This window comes from Otolemur garnettii, unplaced genomic scaffold, assembly GCF_000181295.1.
Source record: "Otolemur garnettii isolate 467f Iridium unplaced genomic scaffold, OtoGar3 scaffold00225, whole genome shotgun sequence".
Classification (NCBI taxonomy): domain Eukaryota; kingdom Metazoa; phylum Chordata; class Mammalia; order Primates; family Galagidae; genus Otolemur; species Otolemur garnettii.
In genome coordinates this window covers 150,430-166,382 of record NW_003852620.1, presented here as the reverse complement: position 1 = coordinate 166,382, position 15,953 = coordinate 150,430, and the positions used below count along the sequence as shown (strand labels likewise).

The 15,953-nt window shown below is 43.2% G+C and overlaps 2 protein-coding genes across 2 annotated transcripts in view; both read right to left on the bottom strand.

Annotated features, from left to right (window-relative positions):
- The window catches only part of LOC100954674, a 235,000-nt gene that overhangs the window by 80,868 nt on the left and 138,179 nt on the right, over positions 1 to 15,953 (bottom strand). The gene's annotated exons all lie outside the window — the stretch shown is intronic.
- Positions 1,368 to 15,953, bottom strand: part of LOC105888229 (immunoglobulin lambda-1 light chain-like) — a 40,335-nt gene continuing 25,749 nt past the window's right edge. Inside the window, exons 4-7 of the mRNA XM_023508133.1 lie at positions 5,391 to 5,672; positions 4,690 to 4,800; positions 4,219 to 4,332; positions 1,368 to 2,444 (exon numbers count right to left, since the gene is read on the bottom strand). Of these exons, the coding sequence (XP_023363901.1) occupies positions 4,220 to 4,332; positions 4,690 to 4,800; positions 5,391 to 5,672 (506 nt within the window). The 3' untranslated portion in view covers positions 1,368 to 2,444; position 4,219. The remainder of the gene's footprint in view (positions 2,445 to 4,218; positions 4,333 to 4,689; positions 4,801 to 5,390; positions 5,673 to 15,953) is intronic.

The following is a 15,953-nucleotide window of genomic DNA, read 5'->3' as shown; positions in this document are numbered from 1 at the left end:
CACTGTCCATATGTGTGGGTGTGTGATATGTCCATCACACTGTCCACATGCATGGGTGTGTGACATATCTGTGACACTGTCCACACGTATGGATATGTCACATATCTGTCACACTGTCCACACACATGAACCCTGGGTTGGAAGGCAGCCATAGTCCTCCCTGGCTCTAGCCTTAGCTCTTTTCTGCAGGTTCATTTTGGTGGAAGAAATTCATAATGATAAGTTAGATACTTCTCCTGTGTTTGGCAAAGTGGGCCAGAGAGTGGCTCATTTATATATTAAATATAGGACAGTCCTGGTGTTCAGATTGACACCTCGACCACATTTAGGGAGTGTGGGATGCTTCTATAGCAGGGACTTTGCACTAACAGTCTTATTATAATTTTATGACTTTTTTGTTCTTTAAAACATTTTTAATAGATTTGGGGGTACAAGCTGATTTCTGATACACATTTGTATTGCACAGTGGTGAAATCTGGTCTTTTGGTGTAAACTGTCACCCAAGTAGGGTACATTGTCCACCCAGGCACCTTCTCATCCCTCTCCCCCCCCCCTTTGAGTCTCTAATCTCCAGCACATGGACATTTGTGGGATTGGCAGTCTTGAGACCTGGGTTCTGCCCCAAGGAATATTCATGCCTTATGGAATGACTTTGGACAAGGTGCATACATTTTTTTTTTTTTGGTAGAGGGGAGGGCATGTTTTTTTCATCTGAAATGAGAATGTGATCTTTTCATTCCTAGCAACTGCAGAGAAACATCCTAATGTTTCGCAAGGTAACCGAGGTGACTGTTTTAGAAATAGACATTCTTCACATACAAGATGAAGTTGTGGGAAGTCTTTCGATTGTTGATCCTTGGATGGAACCTGGCTTATCCAGCTAGATTGTCCTTAACTCACTGACTCTCAGCGTGCTGGCTTCCTTTCTTTTGCTGGGCTGTGAAGAGGTGCTGTGGGAGCTTGCAGTGGGCGATGGCCAGGGGGGTTGGGAGTGATGTTTGCTCTGTCACTTGTAACCTCACACACCCCCACTTGTCATCACACATAGGCGCTGAGGAAGCCGCAGTAATGTGTTGCTAGGGCGCTTGGTGCTCCCTGAGCGGGTGCACCTGGGAGAGCTGTGGCTTTCCTGAGGAGGGGGCTGTGGCGCTTGTCTGGGCCCCTGCTGTTTTTCTTGCTCTGGCAGTAGCAGTCACAGGAAACCCAGGGCTGGGTCCCCAAGGCAGGGGCTCTGTAGGTTTGGGGCACAGGAAGCTGTGGTGTGACCTATAAGCTCAGTCTGACTTTCAGCTGACTAATAGTGAGTTTGCAGGGCGGACTTTCCCTCTGCAGTGGTCAACAAAAAACCAAGCTGGAGCTGAGGTGCATACAGTGCAGTTTAATAAATGCAACAGAGATGGGGGCTGGGAAGAAAGGCAGAGAACCATCAACACCAAAGCCAGGCAAAAGAATCAGTGGCCACTGATCTCCAACTCCCTTTACATGGACTGGCAGGCAAAAGACAGTAAAAATATTATTTTATAAGGAATGGTAGAGATTTCCTTACTATCCCCCTCTTCCAAAACACTTGCTTGAAAGCAGGACCCAGAGGGAGTCAATTCACATGCACTGAATTAATTAACAGAAAAAAGTACCTAGCTCATTCTGATCATTGCTAGTAGATTGAAGAGTGTTGAGATGAGACTTTAGAGACCCCATTGCCTGCTCAAAGAGTATTAGGAAAGTCAAATGTATATTTTTTGTAAAGTATTAGGAAAAGCAGAAAGTGCTGAAACTTTATCCCGCTCCCTCACCATGCAAAATTTCTAGTGTGGCTGCTGAAGTAAGTCTAGAGCAGTGGTTCTCAACCTGTGGGTCACGACCCGCAGGAACAGTATTAAAGGCCTGCAGCATTAGGAAGGTTGAGAACCACTGATCTAGAGGGTAGGAAAAGCCACAAGGAGGGGGAATTAGAAAGATGCTGATTTGGGGCAAATCTTGGCAAGTTAAGCAGAGATGTCCAAGTTTAGGTAAAAGTAAACCCACTCTTCCTCCCCTGGGTCCTTTTTTCTTCATGAAGAGTGTAACTGGGAACTTGTTGGTTCCCACTTTCTACTTCTGAACGTAAAGAAAGTCAAAAGGAATGAAATGTCACTTTCAAAGTATATCAGTTGTAGGAGGAAAAAACTGAGTCCTACATCCATTAATATCCTCTATCCTTCATAAAGCAACATACGAAGCACTTAGGACCATAAGCCCTCACTCTCCAGACTTTCATCTTTCTGCCAGGCTGGAGGATGAGCTGGATTTGTTGCCTTCCAAGAGAAACTGGTTTTTCTAGCAGCTATTTAAACAAGGCTGTGGCAGGTCAGCTGGAATCACCTGGAAGTGAGAAGCCCAGGAGCAAGCTTCTTGGTAAACTCTTGGTTTCCTTCAGGGAGTGTAGCCTCCTGGTGCCCATCAGCCTGCAAATGAAGAAAGTTCTAGAGTCATAGTGCTGGAGGGAATTGTAGGGGTCATGGAGTCTGGGGGTGGCCAGTGCCTGCTATGCTGAGGCATTGCAGACATCACTAATCTATCCTATCGGGACGTGCTTCCCTTCCACATATGGCAATAACTGAGCTATCAATGTTGGCCCAAGTCAGGAAACCCATTAGCTCTCCTTTAATCATTTTTATTTATTTACTTTTTAAAAATTTACCTGTTTTAATTTAATTGTTAATTGAATGTTTAATATAAACATTTTTTGAGAACATGGGATTGGCCAGATAGCGTGCTTGCTAGGCATGGAATATAATGACAGTTGAAAATATTTCCTGCTTTTCTACCATTGGAGACAAGCTTGCCAACAAATATAGGTATTAAAGAATTATCGGTATTATCACACATTTATATGAAACATACAATAAAGGGAAAGGAGAGGTGATAATTTTTATATTTTCTTCTTTAGTACGAGAAGTTCCCTAAACAGCTTTTTCTAAGAAAAAAAAACTTGCAGTGGAAGATAAAGAAGGCTGCTGGGGGAGTGAGAAGTTGAGGGACAAGAGTAAGGATGAAAGACTAGTAAACACAGCTAGGCCATATTTCAGTTTAATGCAACGAGTGATTTTGTCCCCTAAATTTCTGTATATAAGTTAAAGTGCCCCAGCTACGTGTTTTCTATTAGTTAAATATGAGATCCCCATGGCGGCATTTGCTGAATTTTCCTGTTTTGGACAGGCCACATTTAAACTGTCTAAGGATGTGAACATTCATAAAGTTGTGTTCTCTGAATACATTTCAGACCCAATCAAAGTAGACTTTAGTCATTTTTAACCCCTTTGTCTTAATGATGCAAAACCCCAGGTCCACAGAGGTGACACAACATGGCTCAGGGAACCCAGTGAGTTAGTGACAAAGTGAGGACTAAAACCCACACTGCTTGTGTCCGTGGGACTGTCAGTAAAATAACACATGGGCTGGACACCCGTGTGGGAAGGAGTGGGAATGTTTACAGACTGGGTCAGATCAGTCCAACACTCCAAGTCTAAGGTTGTACCTAGAACAGGAGCCGGGGCTGATAAGTTGTGGAGTATTGGAGAAGGAGTAAGGGGGACACATTTCTTGTGAAAACTTAGGCCTTGTATGAAGTTCAAGCACAAGATCACTTGAAAAGGGGAATACAAGGATCAAGCAAATAATGTCTCAGCTCCAACTTTGTGCACATCTTGAGTGCATCAGCTAGTAGTGGGCTGTTCACTACTAAGAGGGGCTGTAGGTTCATCCCAAAGGCAGGCTGGCCTGTCTTTTGATGACAAAAGAGCAGGAGCTGGGATTCCCTTTATCAGGGCAAAGATGGGTTCTGCTTGCTTCCCTTGAATATTTTTCAGGTGAAACTTTATAAGGCTTTGCAAATAACCCATGGCCTCTTGGACAAATAAACAACAGCAGTTCAAGAAGACTAATTCTTCTCCTTATTTAGCTTCAATTTTCTCTCTGGGGTGGAGATGGGGTTTATTGGCTGGCATATTAGGGAAACAGTGCACTCTACTTACTAATGGGCTTTTGGCTTAAAATGAAAGGATGGCAGGACACTGGATATTGTTAGGCTGAGTATCTGAGATCCGTCACATTATCAGTTCTGAATTTGTCTCTATTCTCCCTCCCCAGTGGTTCTTGGTTTCCTAGAATGTCCAAACCTTTCCCCTCTGTACAGTGTAGTTTGGGTGGAGGTGGGAATAAGAAATGGCTGATTCTTACCTTAAAGGAGAAATAACTTAGCAGTCAGGAGAAAATTGACGGCAACGCTCTTGGCAAACAGCATTCGTAGCCCCAGCACGGTGAGGGACAGCATGTTCACTTTCTCCGCACGAACTGTGGCCAAACCAGAGTGAAGAATGTGGCTTCAGAGAGAGATGCAATTCCCTTCCCCACACTGGGCTTACAACACGGGCACCAGCCTGCCCCCGATCTTGCGGTCTCGCTGGCCTGCAAGCCCAGTGTGGTACCTCCAGGCTGCTGGTCACCCCCAGCCAGGCAAGCTTTGGAAGGCTGTGTTGCCAGCCAGGCAAGGCTGTGAGGGTTTGGGGGAGTCAGAGGCTTGAGAGAACTCACTGGGCTCAGTGTGCTTTCTGTTTTCTTTTAAAATCTGATGCTTTTTGACCCTAGTTGACAATTACAGGTTTTGCTGTAATTCTTAATTCTGAAGCTGGCTCTGTGATTTGAACTAACCTTTGGGTTGACGGCAGCTCTCTGAAGTTTCCTTTGTCTTCTGAGGATCTGCATTTTGAGGGTCTGCTGTTGGAGCTTCTGTCTTTCCAGCTTTGGTTGGTTTTTGATTATCTGGAACAAACCTCAGGGGTCAGGGATACATTAGCACCCAAGGGGGCTCAAAGGACTGTAGGGTTTTAAAACTGGAGGAGACTTTAAATAAATAAACTGAAGACCAGAGGGTGTGATCTGGTTAAGGTCCAACAGCTATTGACACAACCAACATGTTTGCCGTTCTGGGCTTTTTTCTTTGTGCCATGAGGCCAATACCCAGGCATACCTCTCATATGTAGGAAGAATTAAAATTCTTAACCCTATGATGGGCTGGGCTGCCCTTTGTTTTGGAATTTAGCACTGAATCAGACTGCACATGGGCTTTTGACCCCAGAGTCTAGGAGCAGGACAGTTGCTCATATGAAGGAGGCAGTGGCTGGTAAGGAGGAGAGATGGGAATGAAACGAGACTGGCTTGTCTTAGAGTCCAGTTGAGGGATGCCGAGCTTTTCCTTCCCAGTCCTTGGAAGGCTGTGGTTGGGCCTAAGTCTTATTTCCAGTATGATGCCACATTGAGAAGTATCTGTCGAGAGCTTACATCTCTAACTTGCCTTTCCCCTAATTTTTGTTCCCCATAATCTCCACCCCTTAAGGCCAGATAGGACTCACCTGAAGACTCTGTCTTCAATTCAAAGTCTGTGGAGTGCACAGTTTCCCTTTCGTGCTCAACTGAACATGTCACTGAATTTGGATCTTCATACTGACCAAGCTTAACAGCACTGTACTTCTTCTTACTGGGAGAGATGACAATAGCAGGGTCAAATTCTTTTATCTTCTTGGATGAGTTGAGAATTATATTCACATTCTTGGGGTAGAAGTCCTTCACCAGACAAGCGACATTTGTCCCATTTTTCATGACGAAAACGGATGGTTTGGTAGGAGTCTGATACCCTGTAAATATAATAAACTTATTTTATGAAATGATTTATCTACAACTTTGTGGGAGTTAAATAGTAGGGATTATCCAATTATGCTGGGGCCAAACACTACACTCCAGACCTCCATGCATCCTGTGAGTGAGCTGGGCTTGTGAGCACCTCATGAAAGAATCGCCAAGGGGAGCAGACAGGAAAGGCCGTCAGTTGACTTCTAGTTAGGAGCTGCTGAGAGAGACATGGAGCAGAGATGGGAAATAACAACTGTAAAGAAGTTTCTGGATCATCTGGGTTTCAATTATGTATGTGTTATTGATCAATCCTCTGGACAATTAAGGTTAGGCCGAATATCTGTCTGCCCTACTTGGTTTATTTTAAATGAATGGGCCCTTGGAAGGAGAGCAGGGCAGGTGTTTGGCATTATGTCAAGTAAAGAATTGAGGGTCTGAGAAGGACTGCATAATAGGTCCAAGTGCTCTGAGGATGGGGGTGTTTGGGTCACTGCAGGGGTCTCCCATGTTATATGGACTGGAAGGGATCTTAAATGGAATGTCTCTGCGTTTAGGTGAATACTTACTCTTCTGTAAGGGACTAACTACCAGAGTTTCCTTTGAGTCTTTAATAGGAGAATAAATATCACTCTCAATAAGTCCTTATAGACATAAAATGAGTAGCAGCCCTTTTCTTCTTGTTTTATTCTGAGAGGAGCTATGGAAAGAATGTTGGTTCAGTAACTGGGTCTCCTCCTGGTGTCCTCTTCCTTCATGCCTCACCTTGGGCTGTCATCTATCTGCTACTTTTTAAGTGCATTTTTTTCCCCCCTCAAAACCAAAAGTCTTGAAGCTTTAAGACTATGCCTTATTGACATTTTTGAATTGTGTTTAAGTTTTGTGTCCATGGAGATTTGGATTCTCATGCTCCTTTCAGATGACTGCTAAAGAAGGAATCCTAAAATCAGGAAAGACAATCAATCTGTAAAGGGCAATTGGATATATTTCCAATCCTCAACTTAATTGCTGATTTTCTATGTTAATTATTCCCATCAATATGGCTCTTAGTATTTAAAACTTAGGTGAATTTGGCTTCTTGGTAGCAAATGAAAAATATGTTGAATTCCAGTGTACATTGTATCTACTATGGTCTACAATCAGGATCTTAGGTATTGCTGAACAAATAGTTGGTAATGAATGTGTAAATGGAAAATAAGTAATTTTTTCTAGTGCTTTACCATGAATCTGGATTTGGGCTTTAGCTATATAGCTCATGCTAGTAGAGCTACACCAAAATCAACTGGTCATATCTGGTTGAGAGGGAGTGATTGCTAGTCAGGAAGTTCCTGCTGATCACCTCTCAGTAAATGGACCATGGCTGATCAGGGCTTTCCTAGGAAACCAGCCGTTCAGAGCAGCCCCCTCATTGCTGCCATCATAATTCTCCATCTTTTCTCTGTTGAGAAGTGCAGCTGAAAGACTAATTTTGTTCCAGTCACTCAGGGCAGGAGACTTGTTCCTTATAATCTGGTTCCTTATATCTTTGGCTTCAGCTTTAGATAAGAGAGAGGACTGGGAATTTTTCAAAGGGCTTTCTTGGAACCTGCTTTCAACCTGCGTGAGAAAATCTTCATTGTTTTGTTTCCTGGCATAGCTGAAGCCACTGATAACAGACGCAGATAACCCTAGTAAGGGCTGGAAACCACACGTGTTGCTCATTCACCTTCCTTCAGAACTGCTACATTTCTTGTTCACGATTGGTTTGAGATGTATTCTGGTTGACTTTTAAGGGAATTATGAGGTAGAAAGGAAACTTGTCCATTAAAAAAAAAAAGACACTTGTTTATTTAAGCATATGACTTAATCCCAGTCTGATTTAGTTTGACAATTAAGGCTTGCTGGGATTTTAAAACCTGAATTCATCAGACAATTGTCAATGATCACTTCGGGCTGGGGAGATGTGATTTGAATAATGTGAACACTGGTGAAGAAATTGAACCTGAAGAAAGTCATGCACTTATGACACTGAGCTCTGAATCTATTAGCATTTCAGATGGCGCATAAGGCCTTGATTTGGGAAAACCATTTTCTCAGACTATCTTTCTAAGTTAATGTCTATATGTTCAAAACAATTGTTTGAAAGGAAAGTGCTTTTTCTCTTTTCATTTTAGTAACCTAAGAGAAAGCTATCTGATTGAATTAAAACCTTTTTTTAAAATGGAATGCACTCAAAGTAGTTGTCTAGTCTATTTTATAAATTTGGCTTAAGTCAAAATTTAAAGTTGTATAAAATTGTAGTCTAAAATTTAATTTAGAAACTTAGTGGTTTATCTTTTGAGGATTTGCCAAGTGTAATTACATTTCAACATGTGTTTCAAGGGCTATTTATTTGGACCATTGTTTTATTTTTGGACTTTCTCTCTTTTCTTTTGCAGTTCTTGGCTGGGGCCGGGTTTGAACCCACCACCTCTGGCATATGGGGCTGGTGCCCTATTCCTTTGAGCCACAGGCGCCACCCCTGGACTTTCTCTTTTTATGATTACCAATACAATGCTCACGTTATGTACTGGTAGATAATACAAAAAGAAGTGTATACCCTTCCTGAACAGGCCTTCTTAATTTATAAACTTAGAAATCATCTATGTTTTAGATTCATAGCCCCTAAGAATGGCAACATCTATAATAAATGTTACTCAGAATTTCAAGATTTTCTGCCAATGTGGGATTTAATTTAGACCTGGAAAGAAAAGTTGGCTGTACCTGATTACTCTGATCAGGCTAACAATCTCTCTCCAGAATCTTCCAAGCTGCAAAGTATTTGCTTTCAGTTTGCAATGAGGCGTGCGCAAGTCAGCCAAAGGGACAGGAAAGATGAAGCAGTCCCCTGAGGAACTGGGGCCACAGCGTCCCTGCCATTGTCTCCCCCTGAATGCTCCAACTCTTAGTGTAATTCTACTCAACTTCCTTGTGTCTTCTGGGCTGCTCTGAAGAGTTCAGAAATAAGTGGGAACTATAGTCTTAATATACAGTATATATATTTAAAATTAAAGGTAGTCACAGAACTATTGCAGTGACTCAGTCTAGCCTCTTCACTCTGGCTCATTTCCTGTCTGTGCTACTCCATCTCCTAGTTCTAATGTCATCTGCTCATTATAATTTTTAAAGCCAATTGGATAGAAGCCCCAGTCCCAGGACTCAAATTATCCCTAGAAATATAGGAAAAAGATCAACTCACGGGGCTCCACGAAGAGTTTGGTGCCAGTTCCAAAAAATATCTGTCTGGTGGCCCAGGAGCACATTGCAACACTATCAGACAGGTAATCAGCCTGCGGCTGGCCCTGATGCCCAGGCCAGAACATCTGCGCCCTACCTCCCTAGCCGCACGTATCAGCCTGGAGAGCCCACGGCTCAGAGAACTACAAAGGCTGGCCTTGATGAGACCAGGGGGCTGAGTGCACAGAGTTTCAGTTCCCTTTGAAGTTAATGATAGTTGAATTTCTGGAGAGAGATGAAGTCCTCATCCAAGCTGGGACAGGGACAAGACAGAGCAAGAAAAGAGGGTGGCAGTTGACTGATTGCTGCCTTCAAGATGGAAAATTTAACTCTCGGTTTATTGGAAAGTCCTTCCAAGAAGACCACAGTAGTTTGGGGGTAGGGACGGGGCACTGACCATTGACATTTCTTACAACAAATGTTAGGTTGAGGAGAGGAAGGTTTAGAAACAGGTTCTCTTCTCATACTCTGCTTCCCTTCTCTTGGGTCATAAACAGAGCTTTCTGATTAGAAACTTAATTTCTTCCATCTCTCAGAGTCTCACAATAATAATGAATCTGCTTTCTTATTCCCTGAACCCAGTGAAAGGCTTTCTAAGAACCTGAGGATTGAACAAGAAATTGGTGGCCATTGGGGGAGCCCAGCGGTGCTGTGTATCATGGATGTGGGTCTGAGAAGCCAGGGCTTGCTTTGGATTATTTTTGTTTTATAATTTCTCCTGACTCCGGATCCAGATACAAGTCTCAGGAGTATATAGCAATCATGTGAAATAGAACTTAAAGACCATACGAATTACTCTGTCTCCATCACCAAAAATCAAGGGCCTAGGGCTAGAACCAGGCAAAAGAGAATGACAGTTGGGCAGGCCCATTATTCACTGTTAAAACCCTAAAGACTGGGGGCTTGATTGAAAATTCTCACTTCCTACCTGAGCTTCACATTATCATATTATATTCCATCACTGCAGGAGAAGCAGATCAGAGAGGCAAACCGTGTCATCGGGGAGCATGGTCAGCGTCCTGGCAGAAGGGCTAAACATCAGTCTCATCAATTTCCTTCTTCCCTAAGACTCCCAAAGGCACAGTCTCAAAGATTTGATTCTAACAGTGCAGATAATTCCAAATTTCAAGTGGAAATGATTTAAAGGGGAAAATGAAACACAATACTTTTTGCTCAGATGCAATTTGCTAAACATCAATCAGACTGCAATCAGCTGTAACAAGATTCTGTTTCCCTCCTTTTCATTGCTCTAGTCTCTCTCCCCTCAAAGATAAGGAAACTCACCAAATCCCACTATTTCCCTGGAAGCAACAGGAAATGAGGGACCTTTATAAGTTTATATTATCCTCTGAGAGGCAGAGACCATGCTGACTGTACCAGTCACTTATAGGACCATGACGTAGCCTCCCCACATCCATGCACCTTTCCCCACTTCCTTATTTCTTCTCAATTAACAAAATAAAAACCTAGCCATGTAAGAGGCAATGTCTGCCCCACTGGACTTGGCATTTTGGAAAGTGTCTGACAGACTCTTGTTCTCTGCCCTGGTCCCCGGGATTGCCTGTTAGCAGTTACCCAAACTACCTGAATATAGGCCCTGGATTTCCAAATACTGGGACAGGCCAAGGGGACATTGTCTCCAGGAGAGCCCCATGACTTCTCTATCATCCTACAGTTGGGGCTGTGTTTCTACATTGGATGAGGGCTCCTGAATCCTTGTGCTGAGTCCCTCGACTCAGGGCTAACAGGGAAGGGGAGCTTATAACTGCTCTCAGGAGACTGAGGCTAGATGAGCCCTTGGGGACTGTTTAGTCTGAGCCAGTCATGTTTGTTTAATGCAAGTTCTCAGACAAAATTGACAAGGGTGAGATTGGCTAGAGAGAGAGAGAGAGAAAACTTCTTTATTTATCACTTGTCATAATACTTTTCTTCTTTCTACCTCTCCCTCTTCCTACACAGTGACCATGACTCTTTTCCCTCATAAAGGGTGGGGAGACCCTCAGCTGCATTTGCAGCTGGACTTTTCCCTGGTCCCAGGAGACCAGAACCAGAAGCCTGACTAGGGCTTTTTTAGGTAGTTATAAAGACTTATCAATACCAAGCCTCAGAACAGAGTTTGTACAAACACATACAGAATATTTTCTTAAGAGAAATTGAATGCATCTGCCCTTGAATTTTACCCCAGCTCTTTGTAACAAACAATGGATTTCCAATTTAGAACCAGTTGACTTCCTCAAAAGCCCTGCTCATTCGGGACAAAGCTACAACAACTCCAAGGAAATAGACACACACTGACCTATAGTAAAAGACACAACTTACTTGGTTCCACAATGAGTTGAGTGCCATTTCCAAAGAAGAGTTGTGCTGTCAAAGCACTACCCCAGACATCACTACAAAAAATCTTGCCACTTGTTCCTCCTATCAGACTAGTTCATCTGTTTGGAAGGGGATGGGTAGAGCAGAATGGGTGTAGCTAGAGACAGAGATTTGCAAGGGCTTCTGAGATCTGAACATAATTACATTTTGGAAGGTTTTTGAGGTCTGTTATCTTCTGAGTGTTGGCATTTAGGAAAGTCAGCAGGTTTTCTGCTATTATCTCCTCAACCTGCCATCTCTTTTTACCCCCCAGATCTTGCTTTGGGATCATATGTTCACAGGGAGAAAGGAATCATTTTGGATTTGTTGAGAATTGCCAAATGGCCATTGTCAGCAGAAACTTAATTCTAAGGCTCAATTAAATCAATCACAACAGGACAGTGACTCAGTGAGGGGCAGAAAGACAGGATGGTTGTTGCAAGAACCACTAAAGCAAAAGACCTGGGATCTTCCCAGAGGATCAGAACAACCATAGCTGCTCACCATTTGTATAAATGCTTTTCTACTTAACAAACAGCTGCTGTCTAGATCCCTTCCACAAACATCACTGTAATAAACTTCATGAGGTGGTATTATTACATCCATCTTACAGACAAAGTCACTGAAGCTAAAAGTGTTTAACTGAGTGGCTGAACTGGGCCTCTCTCTCAGATCTCTGGACTTCAGTTTCCTTCTGTGGAACTAGAGTGATAGAATAGGGTTGAAAGGAACCTCAGTGGTCACTTTCCAACCCCCTGTGGTCACAGGAGGGCTAATTAATGGATGCACAGGGAGACTTTTACTCCCTTGACAGCACTTCTTTCCAAGAAGTCAGAGAATTCCGCCTGAATCATAAGGTATTTGCGCCATTGGGTGTTGTTGCTTTTCTTACCAAATGGTCTCTAAGAACCAGTCTGGGAGATAATCAGGATCATCGTGTGCTGAGCTGGAAGACACATTGGAAATCTTTTAGTGTAACTACAGGGAAACTAGAGTGCATTGAAGTTAAGTCACAGAGTTTATCAGAAGGATTAGAACTCAGTTTCTGAACTCTTGGTTTTATGTTTGTTCCACGCCCATCCCCTGCTCAGAAGTGCTGTAAGTGTGGCCCACCCTGTATGTACAGGGTGACTGCACAGGTGTTAAGGAAGCTGATCTCCAAACTTAGTCAGGGAGCAGGAAGACAGGGAAGACTCTCTGGGAAAGACAGTGGATCAGGAAGGTTGCCAAAATCACACCCCCCCACCAGACTTTATCAGAAACTCAGTCCCTTTTCCACAAACCACCCCATGCTAAATTATCTGCTGAAGGCATTTTTCAATAATCTGAGAACTGTTTCCCAATCTGATGATTTAGGAAAATATTTAATAAAGATAATTGCCAAATGTAGTAAGGAGGAAAAGCAGGTTACTTACGTGGTTCTACCTCCAGGTAGGTTCCTTTGCCGAAGATCAGAGGTCCTACACAGCTGGCAAAGCTAATGCAAATTTTCTCTTTACAGTAACCCCAGCCCCAGTTGCCAAATCAGGTGGTAGCTGTTGGATGGATTTTCTGCCCTCGCTGTTCTAAACTCTTATCTTCAGTTTTGGAGGCTATTCTTCAGGATGGAGCAGGAGATGACTCCAATGTCAAATAGAAATCCAAGCTTTTGCCCATGTCACAATTTGACAGAATTTGTGCTCCAAAGGAGAGGGGATAAATATAGACTAGAATGGATATTTTGGTTTGATTAGGGTTAAAGAGAGGTGGAAAAATCTCTAGGAGGTGATATTATTCGATTGGTTATAGAGTAGTGGTTCCTAAACTTTGGGCTACATTTAGGTGGGGCAAAGACCTAGGGGGTTATATGCAGCACTTATTCTAGCCTTTTAGGGGAATTCCACTTCATATCCAAGAGCTTTTCATCATTGCCAAGAATCGTGCAACAGCCAGACTTCTTAGTACAAAATAGAATTCGATTCTTCAGCTCATTTTAATAAACTATTCATGAATACTAAATTGCAGCAAGCTTTAATGACACATTCACACTTAGAAGACACTTACATTAGCTCCTATCGTATGTGAGAATCAGAGTCTATGAGATTGCCTGTATGTTGCTCATAAAAACCAAAGAGGGAAGATGCATTTTTAGGTCAGCTTATATCCCATAAAGGTCTACAAATCATACTTTGAGAATCACTAACATGAGGGTGGTTCTCGCTTGAAGTAGAAAGATATTAGAAGACTCTGTCCCCCACCAAGTGTATAATCTTGGCCAAGTTCTTTAAGCTTACTGAGCTTTATCTGTCTCCTTTATAAAATGCAGATAATATCTTCTGTATTAGCAGGTTGAAAGATTAAGTGAAAGGGTCTACATAAAGCACTCTGTAAACTAGGAAGCCTCAAGGTAATTATTAGAATGTTTTTAAGGGTTAGACTCAGGAGAAAATAAGTTTACTTGAAGCAGGGGGGATGTCATATCACTACCAGGACACATCTTTGGGGAAAGGGCTGTTGGGAGAGATTGCTGAGGAAGAAGAGAATTTGGTTTTTTGGTGTTCTCTGAGTTAAGGAGGGTGATCCCTTCTGGACTGGAATCCAGTCCTCTCTGTGACTTTTCTCTAGGTCACGTGTGACCTCCATTTTATTCTCCAATCTTCCCTTTTGAATCCCAAAGCAGAAGTCCTTACAGTGACCTACAAGCCACCCCCCACTCCCATCACAACCTGACCTAATGTTTGAGTTCTGTCCCCATCATCCCCTTGCTATTCTTCACACACCCCAGGCAGCACTCTGGGGAAGCGCTCTCCTCTGGCTGCCTCCCCAGATCACTGCTCAAAGGCCACCTTTCCCAGGAAGCTTTCTGGGACTTCTCTGTTTAAAACTGCACACTGCTTCCTCCCACTAGTATTCTTTATTCTCCCTCCCCGCTTTATTTTTCTTCACAGGGCTTAATACCACCTAAAATACTATATATTTAATTAATTAACTTTTCCTACCATCTGTCTCTTGCCATTAGAAAGTAAGTTCCAATATGGCATGAAGTTTTGTCTGTTTTGTTCACACTGGCACATAGAATAGTGCTAGGCATGTGATGGAGGCTGCAGAGCTGGGACTCAGGGTTGGCTCTGCAGATTCCCAGCTTACTTCCATTTCTATTTCCTTTTGCCTTATACCACAGCTGACTTTTTCTCTGATTCATTCATTCATTCCTTTCTGCATTCATTCATTTATTCATTTAGTGCCTTCAATATACTATTTGTAGCTACAGTAAGAAACAACTCAAAATCCTTGCTCTGTGAGAGACAGTCAATGAGCACATGCAGTTCCGGGTGGACATGAGCAGGAAAGGAGTCTGCAAAATGACAGGCAATGGTTGGGAAAGGCCTCACCAGAAGTGACATTTGGTAGAGACCTGGAGGAGGGGAGGGAGAAAGCGATGTGAGTTCCTGGGAGAAAGTGGTCCCAGGTAGAGGGATCTGCACGTGCAAGATCTGGGCTCTGGGAGATGCCCATTGGGATGGGAGGGAATGCCAAAGATGCCAAGTAAGGGCCAGTGGGCAGGAGAAGTGGGAACATCCTCTCTTGGAAGTCTGGGCATGTGTTGATGAGTCCAGAACGTTGTGATCTCCTCTTTCTTGGAGTAAAGGGTGATGCTCTGATCACTCCCTAGACCTTTCTCCAGGGATGTAATGTGAGGGGTGGGTCTCACTGGGCTCCTCCTTAGGAAGAAGAAGCTCTCTTTGGGTAATTGGCTTTGGCCTGGGGTTGGGGGAGGGGCAGGAGCTCTTTCTCTGTGAAGGAGGTGGTGGGGATGGTGCTGGAAGGGAAGTAGCATAGCTTTTGTTTAAGATTTAGCTTGGCAAGTTGCTGAATCCTGGGCCAGGCAGGAAAAATTTCTACTTGTGCCCCCATTGAGCGGCAGCCCTGACAGAATGGCCAAGTTCTTAAGAGCACAGATCCTGGAATCAGACAGATGATTCGAATTATGCCTTTGCTAAGCTGCCTGATCTTGAGGAGCTCCCTTTGGATTCAGTGTCCTGATCTTCAAAATGCAAGTGATGGAATCTAATTCCATACGATCGTTGTGTGAACTGAGCAAAACGACATTCATTGAAATGCCTATTCCTATGGCCGGATAAATGACAAGCACTCAATGGTCAGTGATATAATGAGGACATGTCATAATAAATAGTATGCAGATGTTGCTGATGGCCAGCGCCCTTATCTAACCCCTGCCATCACCACTGCCAGAAACACAAATTTACACAGCAGCACTATTTTCCACACTGTTTTGCCCTGTTCTCTGGCTCTGTCTTACGAAGTGAAGTGCTGTCTTCTGATTTACTCTATTCAGAGGGCTGAAATGTATGATGGGACCTGCAGCCATGGGTTTCTATAGACCTGTTCTGTTAGTTTTGTGCTACCTGGGAGCCCTACGAGTAAGAACTTGAAAGAAGCTCCTGAGGAAAGAAAGCATCAAAAGGCTTCTGAAAAGATAAAGGCCCTGGGTTTGCACTGATGCCTCTTTAATCCAATATTAGTTGGCTAAAAAAAGAAGGCACCATTCAAAGATATTCGGGGTCCTGCCCCCTCTGGAAGCCCTTTATCTTTTCACTTCAAAGGATGATAGAATGCACCAGGTCAGTGTTTTCCAAACTTCAATTAGTCACATCTTCTTTGAGGTTTTTTTTTTTTTT